The sequence below is a fragment of the Stegostoma tigrinum genome, chromosome 18, assembly GCF_030684315.1.
Source record: "Stegostoma tigrinum isolate sSteTig4 chromosome 18, sSteTig4.hap1, whole genome shotgun sequence".
Lineage (NCBI taxonomy): Eukaryota > Metazoa > Chordata > Chondrichthyes > Orectolobiformes > Stegostomatidae > Stegostoma > Stegostoma tigrinum.
The window spans coordinates 5,058,885-5,073,229 of NC_081371.1; the positions used below are offsets into that span (position 1 = coordinate 5,058,885).

At 46.0% G+C, this 14,345-nt stretch overlaps 1 protein-coding gene across 2 annotated transcripts in view; it reads left to right on the plus strand.

The window, feature by feature from the left end:
* Positions 1 to 14,345, plus strand: part of large1 (LARGE xylosyl- and glucuronyltransferase 1) — a 427,164-nt gene that overhangs the window by 384,400 nt on the left and 28,419 nt on the right. For both annotated transcript variants that reach the window (XM_059652276.1, XM_059652277.1), the window contains exon 10: positions 9,982 to 10,137. In XM_059652276.1, coding sequence (XP_059508259.1) covers positions 9,982 to 10,137 — 156 coding nt within the window. The remainder of the gene's footprint in view (positions 1 to 9,981; positions 10,138 to 14,345) is intronic.

A 14,345-nucleotide genomic window follows, 5' to 3' on the forward strand; every position in this document is an offset into this window, starting at 1 on the left:
ACAGTCCAAAGATGTGCACGCTAGGTGGACTAGCCATGCTAAATTGCCCATACTGTCCAGAGATGTGCAGGCTAGGTGGGTTAGCCCTGGGAAATGCAGGCTTATAGAATGGGGAAATGTGTCTGCGTGCAGATGCTGTTTGGAACATCAGTGTGAAACTGATGGGCGTAATGGCCTCCTTCCGTTCAGTAGGCATTCTGTGAAATGGCCCCGCTATTCAGTTCAAAGGTAGTTAGAGTTTCTCATAGAATCCATATGATATAAAAACAGACCCTTCAACCCAAAACGTCCACATCGATCCTCAGAGAATCCCACCCAGACCCATCCCCCTGTAACCCACCTAATCTACACATCCCTGAACACTAAGGGCAATTTAGCATGGCCTACCCTGCACGTCTTTGGACTGTGGGAGGAAACCGGAGCACCCGGTGGAAACCCACGCAGACACTGGGAGAATGTATAAACTGCACTTGGGCAGTCACCCGGGGGTTGAATGAAGCCAGGTCCCTGGCGCTGTGAGGCAGCAGTGCATGGCTGATCACAATGCCCACATAAAAAAAGTTAACAATAAAGTTAGGGTGTCCAATGACTCATGTCTAACTTTTCTGAATTTACGCTCAAATCAACTTTGGTGAAGGCTTTAATGGGACATCTGACTTGACAATTTTAACTCACCTGGAGTCAGGAGACTGAAGTAAACCAGACATAATCTCTGATTGGATGAGGAACTGCAGTCAACTGCCTGTAACTTGCAATCGGAAAGTTTAGAAAATTTCCGTGACAAAGGGGGTTAAACTGGGCACTGAGTTGGAGACAAGGAGGGAACTCAGACATAGTTAAGATCCCAATGCACCAACTGGAGTAGAAAACAAGCAGACATGGAGTTAGAGAGTAATACAGCATGGGAACAGGCCCTTCAGCCCAAACTAGTCCACGCTGACTATGGTGCCCACTCAGCTGGTTCAAATTGCCTGCATTTGGTGCATATCCCTCTAAACCCTTCCCATCCACGTACCTATCCAAATGTTTTTTAAATGTTGGTATTGTACCTGATTCAACCGCTTTCTGCTGCAGTCCATTCCATGTATGCACCACTTTCTGCATGAAGAAGTTGCCCCTCAGAACCTCTTTAAATCTTTCCCCTCTCACCTTAAACCTTTGCCCTCTAGTTTTCAATTCCCCTAACCCAAGGAAAAAGACTGTATACATTCATCCCATCTATGACCCATATGATTTTATACACCTCAATAAGGTCACCCCTCATTCTCCTAAATTCCAAGGAATAAAGTCATATCCTGGCCAACCTGTCCCTGTAACTCAGGCCCACTAGTCCTAGCAACATCCTCAACATCTTTGCACACTTTCTTGTTTATCTATGTCTTTCTTGTAACAGGGTGACCAGAACTGGACACAATACTCCAAGCGTGGCTTTGCCAACGACTTACACAACTGTAACATAACGGCCCAACTCCTGTACTCAGTGCTTCGACCGATGAAGGCCAGCATGCTAAATGCCTTCTTTCTCCATCCACCGATGACACTGCTTTCATCAAACTATGTACTTGTACTCCTAGGTCCCTCTGTTCCACAGCACTGCTCAGGATCTTACCATTTACTGTATAAGTCCGATCTTGGTTCAACTTTCCAACATGCAACACCTCACACTTATCTGTATTGAATTGCACTGGCCAATCCTCAGCCCGCTTCCCCATTTGATCAAGATCACTCTGTAATTTTTGATAATCTTCTTCACTACCAACGATACCTCCTAATATTGTATCATTCACAAACTTACTAATCATGCCTTGTACATTCGCATCCAGATCATTTATGTAATTAATGGTCCAAGCACTGACCCCTGTGGTACAAAACTGGTCACAGGTCTCCAGTCAAAGAAATAGCCTTTCACGATTACCCTCTGCTTCCTACCATCAAGCCAATTTTGAATCCAGTTAGCTAGTTCTCCCTGGATCCCATACAACCTAATTTTCATGATTAACCTGCATGTGTGAATTTTTCAAAGGCCTTACTAATGTCCATAAAGATAGCATCTGCTGCCCTACCCTCATCTGTCCTCTTGGTTACATCTTCGAAAAACTCTAAAAGATTTTTCCAACTTGACTCCCTGTGCACAAATCCATGCTGACTGCCCCTAATCAGACCTTGACTATCCAAATATTGGTTGATCCTGTCCCTCAGTATCCTCTCCAATAACTTGCCTGCTGCTGGTGTCAGGCTCACCGGCCTGTAGTTCCCTAGCTTGTATTTGCTACCTTTCTTAAACAATGGAACAACATTAGCCACCTTCCAGTCTTCTGGAACTCAGCAGGGGCTAAGCATAAAGCAAAAATCTCTGCAGGGGCCTCTGCAATTTCTTCCCTAGCCTCCCACAGCGTCTGAGGATGGAATTGATCAGGCCCAGGGGATTTATCCATTTAATATGCTTTAAAGCTGCAAACACCTCTTCTTTGGTAATAACGTACATGGTCCAAAACATCCCCACTTGTTTCCCTTATTTTCTTAGCACCCATGATTCTCTCCTCAGTAAATACTGAGAAGAAACATTCATTATAATCTCCTCCATCTCCTGTGGCTCCACACATAGACAAACGTGCTGATCTTTAAGGGGACCTGTTCTCTGCTCTGGCCATTCTTTAATCTTAATATAGCTGTAGAATCTCTTGGGATTATCTTTAAACTTATCTGCCAGATCTCTACCCTCTTTTTGCTCTTCTGATTTCCCTCTTGAGTATGCTCCTACACTTCCTATAGTCATCTCGGGATTCACCTGAGCTTGATACTGTCCCTGGACTCTTGGTATGACACTTCTAAAAGCCTCCCATTTGTCAGTTGTTCCTTTACCTTCAAACAGATTCACCCAATCAACCTCTGCGAGACCCTGCCTAATGCCCCCAAAATTGGCCATGCTCCAGTTTTGCACCTTAACCTGTGGACCTGTCCTAACTGTTTCCAAGTCCATGTTAACACCAAGAGAGTTATGGTCGCTGGACCTAAAGTGCTCTGTGACTGAAGCTTCAGTCACTTGCCTGACCTTGTATCCTAAGAGGAAATCCAGTATCGTACCCCCTGCCCCCCCCCCCCCCCACCCTCCCCTAACAAGTGGGGCCCTCAACATAGAACATAGAACATAGAACAGTACAGCACAGAACAGGCCCTTCAGCCCACGATGTTGTGCCGACCATTGATCCTCATGTATGCACCCTCAAATTTCTGTGACCATATGCATGTCCAGCAGTCTCTTAAATGTCCCCAATGACCTTGCTTCCACAACTGCTGCTGGCAACGCATTCCATGCTCTCACAACTCTCTGTGTAAAGAACCTGCCTCTGACATCCCCTCTATACTTTCCTCCAACCAGCTTAAAACTATGACCCCTCATGTAAGCCTTTTCTGCCCTGGGAAATAGTCTCTGGCTATCAACTCTATCTATGCCTCTCATTATCTTGTACACCTCAATTAGGTCCCCTCTCCTCCTCCTTTTCTCCAATGAAAAAAGTCCAAGCTCAGTCAACCTCTCTTCATAAGATAAGCCCTCTAGTCCAGGCAGCATCCTGGTAAACCTCCTCTGAACCCTCTCCAAAGCATCCACATCTTTCCTATAATGGGGCGACCAGAACTGGACGCAGTATTCCAAGTGCGGTCTGACCAAAGTTTTATAGAGCTGCAACAAGATCTCACGACTCTTAAACTCAATCCCCCTGTTAATGAAAGCCAAAACACCAAATGCTTTCTTAACAACCCTGTCCACTTGGGTGGCCATTTTAAGGGATCTGTGTATCTGCACACCAAGATCCCCCTGTTCCTCCACACTGCCAAGAATCCTATCCTTTATCCTGTACTCAGCTTTCAAATTCGACCTTCCAAAATGCATCACCTCGCATTTATCCAGGTTGAACTCCATCTGCCACCTCTCAGTCCATCTCTGCATCCTGTCAATGTCCTGCTGCAGCCTACAACAGCCCTCTATACTGTCAACGACACCTCCAACCTTCGTGTCGTCTGCAAACTTGCTGACCCATCCTTCAATCCCCTCATCCAAGTCATTAATAAAAATTACAAACAGTAGAGGCCCAAGGACACGGCCCTGTGGAACACCACTCGCCACTGACTTCCAGGCAGAATATTTTCCTTCTACTACCACTCACTGTCTTCTGTTGGCCAGCCAATTCTGTATCCAGACAGCTAAGTTCCCCTGTATCCCATTCCTCCTGACCTTCTGAATGAGCCTACCATGGGGAACCTTATCAAATGCCTTGCTGAAGTCCATATACACCACATCCACAGCTCGACCCTCATCAACTTTTCTAGTCACATCCTCAAAGAACTCGATAAGGTTTGTGAGGCATGACCTGCCCCTCACAAAGCCGTGTTGACTGCATTTGATCAAGCCATGCTCTTCCAGATGGTCATAAATCCTGTCCCTCAGAATCCTTTCTAACACCTTGCAGACGACAGACGTGAGACTTACTGGTCTGTAATTGCCGAGGATTTCCCCATTCCCTTTCTTGAAGAGAGGAATTACATTTGCCTCTCTCCAGTCCTCAGGTACAACTCCAGTGGAGAGTGAGGATGCAAAGATCTTCGCGAGTGGCGAAGCAATTGCATTTCTTGTTTCCCAAAGCAGCCGAGGACAAATCTGGTCCGGGCCTGGCGACTTGTCAATCTTAGTGTTTGACAAAATTTTCAGCACATCAGCTTCCTCTATCTCTATCCATTCCAGCATGCACACCTGCTCTTCAAAGGTTTCATTCACTACAAAGTTTGTTTCTTTCGTAAAGCCAGAAGCAAAAAACTCATTTAGGGCTTCCCCTACCTCCTCAGACTCCACACTCAAGTTCCCTATGCTATCCCTGATTGGCCCTACTCTTTGACCATTCTCTTATTCCTCACATAAGTGTAAAATGCCTTTGTGTTCTCCCTAATCCGTTCTGCCAAGCCTTTCTCATGCCTCTCTTCAGACCATTTTTGAGCTCTTTCCTCACCTACCTGTAATCCTCTAGAGCTGAGCTTGACCCTGGCTTCCTCCACCTTATGTAAGGTACCTTCTTCCTTTTGACAAGAAGCTCCACCGCTCTCGTCATCCATGGTTCCTTTATCTTATCCCTTCTTGCCTGTCTCAGAGGGACATATTTATTCATCACTCGCAACAACTGTTCCTTAAACAGTCTCCACATGTCTATAGTTCCCTTACCATGGAACAATTGCTCCCAGTCCATGCTTCCTAACTCATGTCTAATCGCATCATAGTTTCCTCTTCCCCAATTAAATATCCTCCCATTTTGCCTAATCCTCTCCTTCTCCATAGCTAAGTAGAATGTGAGGCAGTTATGGTCACTATCACCAAAATGCTCTCCCACCACAAGATCTGATACCTGCCCCGGCTCGTTTCCGAGCACCAAGTCTAGAATGGCCTCTCCCCTCGTTGGCCTGTCAACATACTGAGTTAGGAAACCCTCCTGAAAACACTTTACAAAAACAGCTCCATTCAAATCTTCTGCTCGAAGGAGGTTCCAATCAATATTGGGAAAGTTAAAGTCACCCATTACAACAACCCTACTACGTCCACACTTTTCCAAAATCTGTCGACCTATGCTTTCTACAATCTCCCTGCTGCTATTGGGGGGGCCTGTAGTAAACCCCTAACGAGGTGACTACTCCCTTGCTGTTTCTAATTTCCACCCATACTGACTCAGTAGGCAGATCTTCCTCGACAATGGAAGCTTCTGTAGCTGTGATACCCTCTCTGATTAGTAGTGCTACACCCCCTCCTCTTTTTCACCCCTCCCTATTCTTTTTAAATGCTCTAAACCCTGGAACATCCAGCAACCATTCCTGCCCATGAGAAACCCATGTCTCTGTTATGGCCACAACATCATACCACCAGGTACTGATCCATGCTCTAAGTTCATCACTTTTATTCCTGATACTCCTTACGTTAAAGCAAACACACTTTAACTGATCCCTTGGTTCCTTCCCAGGAAAATCCTTCCCACTAACTGGTCTACCTCTTGCTACTGCCTCACCTGCGTCAACTCTCACCTCCGCTATACAGCTCAGGTTCCCACCCCCCCTGCCATACTAGTTTAAACCCTCTCGAACTACTCGAGCAAACCTTCCACCCAGGACCTTGGTCCCCTTCCAGTTCAGTTGCAACCCATCCTTCTTGTACAGGTCCCACCTTCCCCAGAAGGCATCCCAATTATCTACATATCTGAAGCCCTCCCTCCTACACCAGCTGCGCAGCCACATGTTAAGCTGCGCCTGCTCCCTGTTCCTCGCCTCGCTATCTCGTGGCACCGGTCGTAAACTAGAGAACACTACTCTGTTCGTCCTGCTTTGCAGCTTCCATCCGAACTCCCTGAAATCACTTTTTATATCCTCAATCCTTTTTCTGGCTATATCATTAGTGCCAATATGTAACACGATTTCTGGCTGTTCGCCCTCTCCTTTTAGAACCTTATACACCCGATCGGAGACGTCCCGGACCCTGGCACCAGGGAGGCAGCATACCTTCCGGGAATCCCGATCCTGACCACAAAATCTCCTGTCGATTCCCCTAACTATCGAGTCCCCTACCACGAGTACTTTTCTATTCTGCCCCCTTCCCTCTTTGCCATGGTGTCAGGCTCAGTGCCAGAGAACTGACTACTATGGCTTTCCTCTGGTAGGTCATCCCCCCCAGCAGTATCCAAAACGGTATACTTATTGCTGAGGGGAATGCCCACAGGGGATCTCTGCACTGTCTGTCTGTCCCCTTTCCTCCCCCTAACTGTAACCCATCTATCCTTGTCCTGAGCCTTAGGAGTGACCAACTCCAGGTAACTCCTCTCAATTACCCCCTCTGCCTCCCGAATGATCCGTAGTTCATCCAGCTCCAGCTCCATTTCCCTAACACGGTTTTCACGGAGCTGGAGTTGGGTGCACTTCCTGCAGATGTAGCCAGCGGAGACGTGTGCCGTGTCTGCCACCTGCCACATTCTGCAGGAGGAGCAAGCAACTGCCCTAGCATCCATACCCCATTATCTGAACACCCACTCAGTACTAAAGTAGAAAGCTTAGTTCAAGTTGCTATAAAATTAATAACAAACTTATATTCAATAGAGAAAGTTTAGAATGAACCTTACCTTATTAACTAGGTTAGAGGAGGAGGGCGGGTGGGAGACTCTACAGTTGTAGAGTCTCGGGTTTAGCTGCCTTGCAGATATATATGGTCACTGCTTTCCTTCCCAGCTGCCCCTCTGGTCCTCGTCACTTCCTCCGCTGCTCCCGCTCCCTCTGTGAAAGAGAAAACACCGCTGCCCGCTACCATAACATATTAATTTAGGAAAGTTTCTTGGACACGTTTGACAAATTCCATGCCTTCCTGGACTTTTACTCTCTGGGTGGCCCATCAAAACAGGGGAAATTAAAATCTCAAACCAATACAGCTCTGTTATTCTTACAGGTATCTGCAATCTCTCTGCACATCTGCTCCTCTTACACTTGCTGCCTATGTGGGGGTCTATAGTACAGTTCTAGTTTTAACCATGTGGCCTCATTTGATGACCATTTAAGAATATCCTCTCTCAGCACTGTTGTTATGCCCTCCCCGAACAAAAAGTCAACTCCCCATCCTCACTTACTTGTACATCTGCCACGCCTGTGGCTTCAGCATCCTGGAACACTGAGCTGCCAGTCCTACCCTTCTCTCAGCCCTGTTTCTGTTACGGCTATAATTTCCCAGTCCCCAGAGCCAATCCATGCTCGGAGCTCATCTGCCTTACTAGTCAGGCCTCGTGTGTTGAAATCCTTTCCCTCCCTTTACTCTGCTTTTGGCTATCCTGAATAGTAAACTTGTTCTCGATGACTAATATGTCTTGTCCTGACTTCTCAATGGCCCCTCTCTTACTCAGGGTCCCACCGCCCTGGCACACTAGTTTAAACCCTCCCGTGTAACACAAACAAATCTCCCCACAAGGATAATGAATCCCCTTCTTCATCTGTCTTGTATAGGTCACCTCTACCCCAGAAGAGATCCCAATGATCCAAGAACCGAAAACCCTTCCCCCTACACCTGCTCCTCAGCCATGCATTCATCTGCCTACCTTTCCATTTCTGTCCTCGCTGGGAATAATCTGGAAATCACTACCCTTAAGGTCCTGCTTTTTAACTTCTTACCTAACTCCCTATACTCATTTCACAGGACCCCATCCCTTTGTCTGCCTATGTCATTTGTACCGATGTGCACGATGACCTCTAGTTCTTCACCATCCCCTTTCAGAATGTCTGCAACTACTCAGACATCTTTGACCCTGGCACCAAGGAGGTAACACACCATCCTGGTGTCTCTTCTGCAGCCACAGAATCTCCTCTCTGTCTCCCTCACAATTGAGTCTCCGAGCAGTATAGCTCTGTCTGACTGTACCCTTTCCTTCTGAACCTTTGAGCCAGTCACAGTGCCACTGACCTGACTGCTGCTCATAGTTCCTGCAATGTCATCCACTCCCCTGACAGCATCCAAAGTTGTATGCCTGTTAGGAGGGAATGGCTACAGGGGAACCCTGCACTATCTACCTTCCCCCTTTACCTCTTCTATTGGTCACTCACTACCTGCAGCCTGCACCTTAGGAATGACCACTTCACTATAGCTCTAACCAATAATGTTCTGTGCAGCCCGGATGATCCTGCATGCACCCAACTCCAGTTCCATTTCCTTAACACAGTCTGTCAGGAGCTACAGAGAGGTTAGTAGACCAGAAAGTGCTGACGATTTGCTGGACATGTACCTTACCTAGGGTTGGGATCAGATGGAGGCCATTAGGTCCCACGTGCTTATGATTCTGTTCACAGCTCATCCATTTAATTAACTCCCTTCCATAATGGCTGGCAAAAAAGAACCTCATTTTTAGGTTTGAAATTTTCAGCTGAGCCGCAGGTATTTTTGGAGTCAGGTAGGCGGGGACCGGAGGTGGGGGCAGAGAGAGAGGAAGTGTTCCAAAGTCTCCACTACCGTCTGCGCAAAGCATTAGCCCACAGCACCACCTAGTAACTGGTCGACTCTCTCTGTAACGTGAAGGACAGCTCTCCTCTCTAGCCGAGAACATCGGCTTTGGGAGTGAGCTAAAGTGCAAACTAAGTAATCAACAGTCGACATTTTGTTTCCAAAGGCAAGGTAACGTCCATAACAGGATGCTGGCTTCAGTCCTGCCTCCCACATGATCAAACAATTCCATGTCTGAATTTGAGATACGGTGTGGTGTCAGGTCTGCTATACGTGTTCACAAGTGACTGATCAAATAGAACATCATGTTCCCTCACTGAATCACCGCAGCAAAGAACGGACTGTCCTCAGGCACAGCATGCCTGCAGATTGCAAACCAGAACATCTATGCTTAAATGTAGTCCCACATGCTAAAGAATCCTGAGTGCTCTAATAGCTGCATTAACAACTAATTTACGTTGATCAGACCAGGTCATAATGTGGCTCATTCACACTTGCTAGAAACAATATACATTCACGCACATTCTCTGCAAAGGAATATGCTCAAGTCTGGCGCTTTTTTAAATACCAGGGTGCCTGAGCAGTCTACGGTTCCCTGTCTCCCCATGACAATGCCTTAACCAATCAGAGTCAATTGCCAACCGATCTGTACCCTTTTCCCCTGTTGTGCAGATTGGCGTGGTTACTTGAAATTTGGTATTCTTGCATTCGTCCTGATGAGTGCAAGTTGAAGAATGTCAGCGACATGTCTCTCATTTCACACTTTGCACTGCCAAATGAATGTTTAGAAAAGCATCACTGAATTAATAAGAAAGAATAATTCAGAATGGGTCATGGAAGGTGACTAGCAGTCAGTGCTTTGTAACAGTGACAAGCAGGCCGCGTCAATGAGCTCTGCATGCGGGGACTGTGGTTTATGTACCATCCCTTCTTGGGCCAACTCGTGAATGTAATGTTGATCGGGCTTTATTATCCTGCAGGTGATCCACTGGAATTCTCCCAAGAAACTGCGGGTGAAGAACAAGCACGTGGAATTTTTCCGTAACCTGTATCTGACGTTTTTGGAGTACGATGGAAATCTCCTCCGTCGCGAGCTGTTTGGCTGCCCCAGTGAGGTAGACAAGAACAGTCAAAATGTAAGTGTGGAGAACGTCTCGAGGTTGCTTGAAGCAGCCCAATAGCAGCAGAAATTGACTGGAAGTGTGTTAACTGGCTGGGAACAACTTATCCTGAAGTATCAGTGGGTAGCACTGTCACTCCTGATTCCAGGTCCAACTCCAGTTTTAGTCCCAGAGCTAATTTGTCGGCAGAGAGAGAGATGGTGGTTTAACCTGAGGGTCACCACACCTGAGGCAAAGGGGGAGAGGTAGAGAAGGAGAGCAGTTTATGGTAAGCTTAGGATTTGAACCCACACTGTTGATGTTACCCTGCTCCACTGAAATATGAGCATTTATTTCAGGCAGAGGGAGTGCTGCTCTGCCAGAGGCACTGTCTTTCTGATGAGAATTTAATGCTAGATCCCCACCAGCCCTCGCAAGAATCAAAAGAGTTTTGAGAAGATTTGTAGCTCAGGTTGTGGTTCTGGATGTGAGTTTGCTCACGGAGCTGGAAGGTTAGTTTTCAGACATTTCGTCACCATTCTAGGTAACATCATCAGTGAGCCTCCGACGAAGCGCTGGTGTTATGTCCCGCTTCCTTGGGTTGGTGATGTCATTTCCTGTGTTGGTGATGTCAGAACAGGAAATGGCATCACCAGTGCAGGAAATGACATCACCAACCCAAGAAAACCAAACCAGATAAATAGAAAGCGGGACATAACACCAGCGCTTTGTCGGAGGCTCACTGTTGTGTTACCTAGAATGGTGACGAAACGTCTGAAAACTAACCTTCCAGCTCCGCGAGCAAACTCACATCCAAGAATCAAAAGATTCCATGAGACCATTTTAAGTGGAATGGAAGTCTCCCTGGCGTCATTGTAAATCCTAGCTCTGTAAGAAAACAAATCATCTGGTTTTTATCTCAGCCGTTGCAGTGTGTTTTTGTTGTGTGCAATTTGGCTGTTTCTCACAATACAGCAGTGACTACATGATAAATGTACAACTGGTTGACTGTGCAGTGCTTTGTGGTGCCCCGTGGTTGTGGAAGGTGCTGGATAAATGCAAGTCACCCTTTCTCTGTGTGCTCTTCTCCATCAAAGCATTCTTGTGGCAAAGTCAATGGCAACCAATGACCCACCTCATTCACAAGACAGAGGCTTGTCATAGCCCACCCGCTCCTTACGATTCTCCTTTGTGAGTTCACTCGTTCCCACTGAGTTCAGTACAGTTGGACTTTTGCTCGCCATGAGCCACCAGAAACAAAATCCAGCCAAGTTGAACCGATGCCCAAGTGGATAAAATAGACCACTTGAGGATTTGTCAGCCTAAAGTAGCCGAGATTTGAAAACTGACTTGTGACATGTGACCTGATCAGGAGTCAGAACCTGACAGCGTTCCTTGCTTGAAAGAAGAGGAGCTCTCCTGGATTTTCAGTCTTGACGGTTGTCCCAAAAATTGTCACTGAATATGTCCCAGTGGATCACAGGCTTAGTTCCTGGATTTTTGTCTAATTTCCTGGTAGGTTGAGCCTTGGATTCTGGCTGGATTTCAGCCTGGATTTTTGAGCGGATCACAGCATTTGGTGGGTTTGGGCCTGGAGCCTGGGTGGGTTTGGGCCTGGGGCCTGAGTAAATTGGCACCTAGATTGAGTTGATTGGGGCCTGTATTCTGGTAAATTGAGATTTTTTTTTACCTGCGTGGATTTCAACTTGGAGTCAGGGTGTAGCCCAGTAGATCTGTGCTGTGTCATTACCATGAACACAAGCAAAACTTTTTTTTTAATTCTCTGAAGCTCAGTCCAACCTTTGAAACCTGCACCTTCAGGAATTCCAAGTTATGAGATTCACCAGCTAGTTCTACTTTCTTGTGCGAATGCAATTTAAATGGGCAGAAACTAATTCAATGGGATCGGGATCCATAAAATACACTTACATCAAAGTCTGTTTGAATCAGATTTGTCTACTCTGCTTGTGCATTCAGCAAGCAAGACTACAATGTCAGTACGAACCACTCTCTTGCCATCTAGTGACAGAAACCTCAAAACTTCCAAACAGACCGAAGGTACAAGGCAGAGAGCAAAGCGTAGGAATAAAGAGTGGTTATTCAAAATGGAAGAAGACAGGAAGTGGTCTTCTATAGGGATCCGGACTTAGGTTAGCAACTAGGATTTTGAGATCAAAAGCAGAATTTTTGAATTTGCAGAATAAAGCAAATGCGAGAGGGGAATATCAGAACTGATGAAGACTGTTTTTATTATTATTAATTCATGGGCCAGCATTTCTTGCTCATCCCTAGTTGCTCTTGAGACAGTGGTGGTGAGCTGCCTTCTTGAATCACTGTAGTCCACCTGCTGTGGGTTGACCCCAATGCCTTTGGGGAGGCAATTCCAGGATTTTGACCCAGTGACATCAAATGAACAATGATATATTTCCATGTCAGGACGGTGAGTGGCAGAGAGTGGAAATTGCAGGAGCTGGTGTTCCCATATCCCTGTTGCTCTTGCCCTTCTAGGTGGAAGTGGTCATAGGTTTGGAAAGCACTGTCGGAGGATCTTTGGTGAATTTTTGCAGTGCATCTTGTAGATAGTACACACTGCTGCTACTGAGCGTCAGTGGTGGGTGGAGTGGAGGCTTGTAGATGTGGTGCCAATCAAGCGGGCTGATTTGTCCTGGTTGGTGTTAAGTTTCTTGAATATTGTTGAGAAGTATTCCATCACAATCTTGACTTGTGTCTTGTAGGTAGTGGACAGGCTCTGGGGGAGTTTTGCTGTAGCATTCCTGGCTACTGACTTGCAACAAAATACAGGAGAGCATTTATAGATATTTTCCAATCAACCTGTTCAGCAATGTTATTACACACTTCTGGGGCAAGTTGGACTTGAACCTGTGCCTCCTGGTTCAGAGGCAGTGACGCGAGCATTCTGCCACAATGGATGGGGGTATTTATAAGCTTGAAGAGCAGACAAATAATTTGCATGTATTTCAAGTCACATAAATGTGAGGTAGCACATTTTGACAGAAAAAAGTACGGCGGTCACTCATCATTTTGGCAGATGCATGGTGTGGGTGGATTAGCTGGTGCACATGCATCAATTACTTCTGACTGAGATTAAGGAGACTCTCAAATACAAACAAAGTTTAGAGGGATACTGTTATAAGTAACAAAATTAGACTGAACTTGTACTGAACCTTGGCTATAGCTTGTTTGAAGTCAGTGAGCAGTTCTGGTCACCGTATTATAACATGGTTATGGAGCCACTGGAGGTGATCTGTAAGGAAGACACCAGGCAAACTGGCTCTCCTTGCTTTTAATGAAAGAAGGCTGAGGGACAACCTCACAAAGATTTATTAACAATTAGAAAAGGCCTTGATCAAGCAGGTAGACAAAGAACATTTCCTCTTGTGAGGAAGAGCATAACTAGAGCCCATCAAAATGAGATGGTCCCCAAGAACCTCCCAGACAGCAGTGAGAATGTGGTGCTCACTACTACGCGGACTGGTTGAAGCAAGTATTATTGGTCTCATTAAGGGGAGGTTGGACTGGCATTTGAGGCCGAAGAGTTGTAGGTGGTTACAAAGATAGATTTAGATGTGCCAAGCATCCTGTTTCATTGCCATGTATCGTACATAACCCTGTGTTGTTTCAGAAGTGGGATTCTTTGGTTTTTAGGCTTAGCTTCCTCTTGCCCTGTAGACAATGTGGACTCAGCATACGAACGAGGATTGCATACATAAGAATATATGAAATAGGAATTGAACTTGCTCTGACATTTGATAAGATTGCAGCTGATCTGATGGTGGTCTCAATTCCACATTCCCATGTACCTCTGTCTATAAACTTAGATTCTTGACTTAAAAGGAAGTCAACCCAGCTTAGCTTGAAAAAAGTTGTATTCTGTGACCCTACCTCCACTGCTCCCTGGGGAAGTGAATTCCAGAGATAACCACCTGAGAAATTCTGCTCCTGAGCACTTTCAGTGGGAAGACTCTGTTTTAAAATGTGTCCCTCATTTTAATTTCTCCCCTCAGAAGAAAATATCCGCTCAGCTTCCACCCTGTCAGGTTCCCTCCGGAGCTGATATATTTTAACAAGGTCACACCTCATTCTTCTACACTCCAACAGATACAGGCCCAAACGGCCCAAGCTTTCCTCAACATCCCAGGAATCAATTGAGTGAACCTCCACTGAATTACGTTGAATGCAATTATGTCCTTTCTTTAGTAAGAAGACTAAAACTGTACATACTA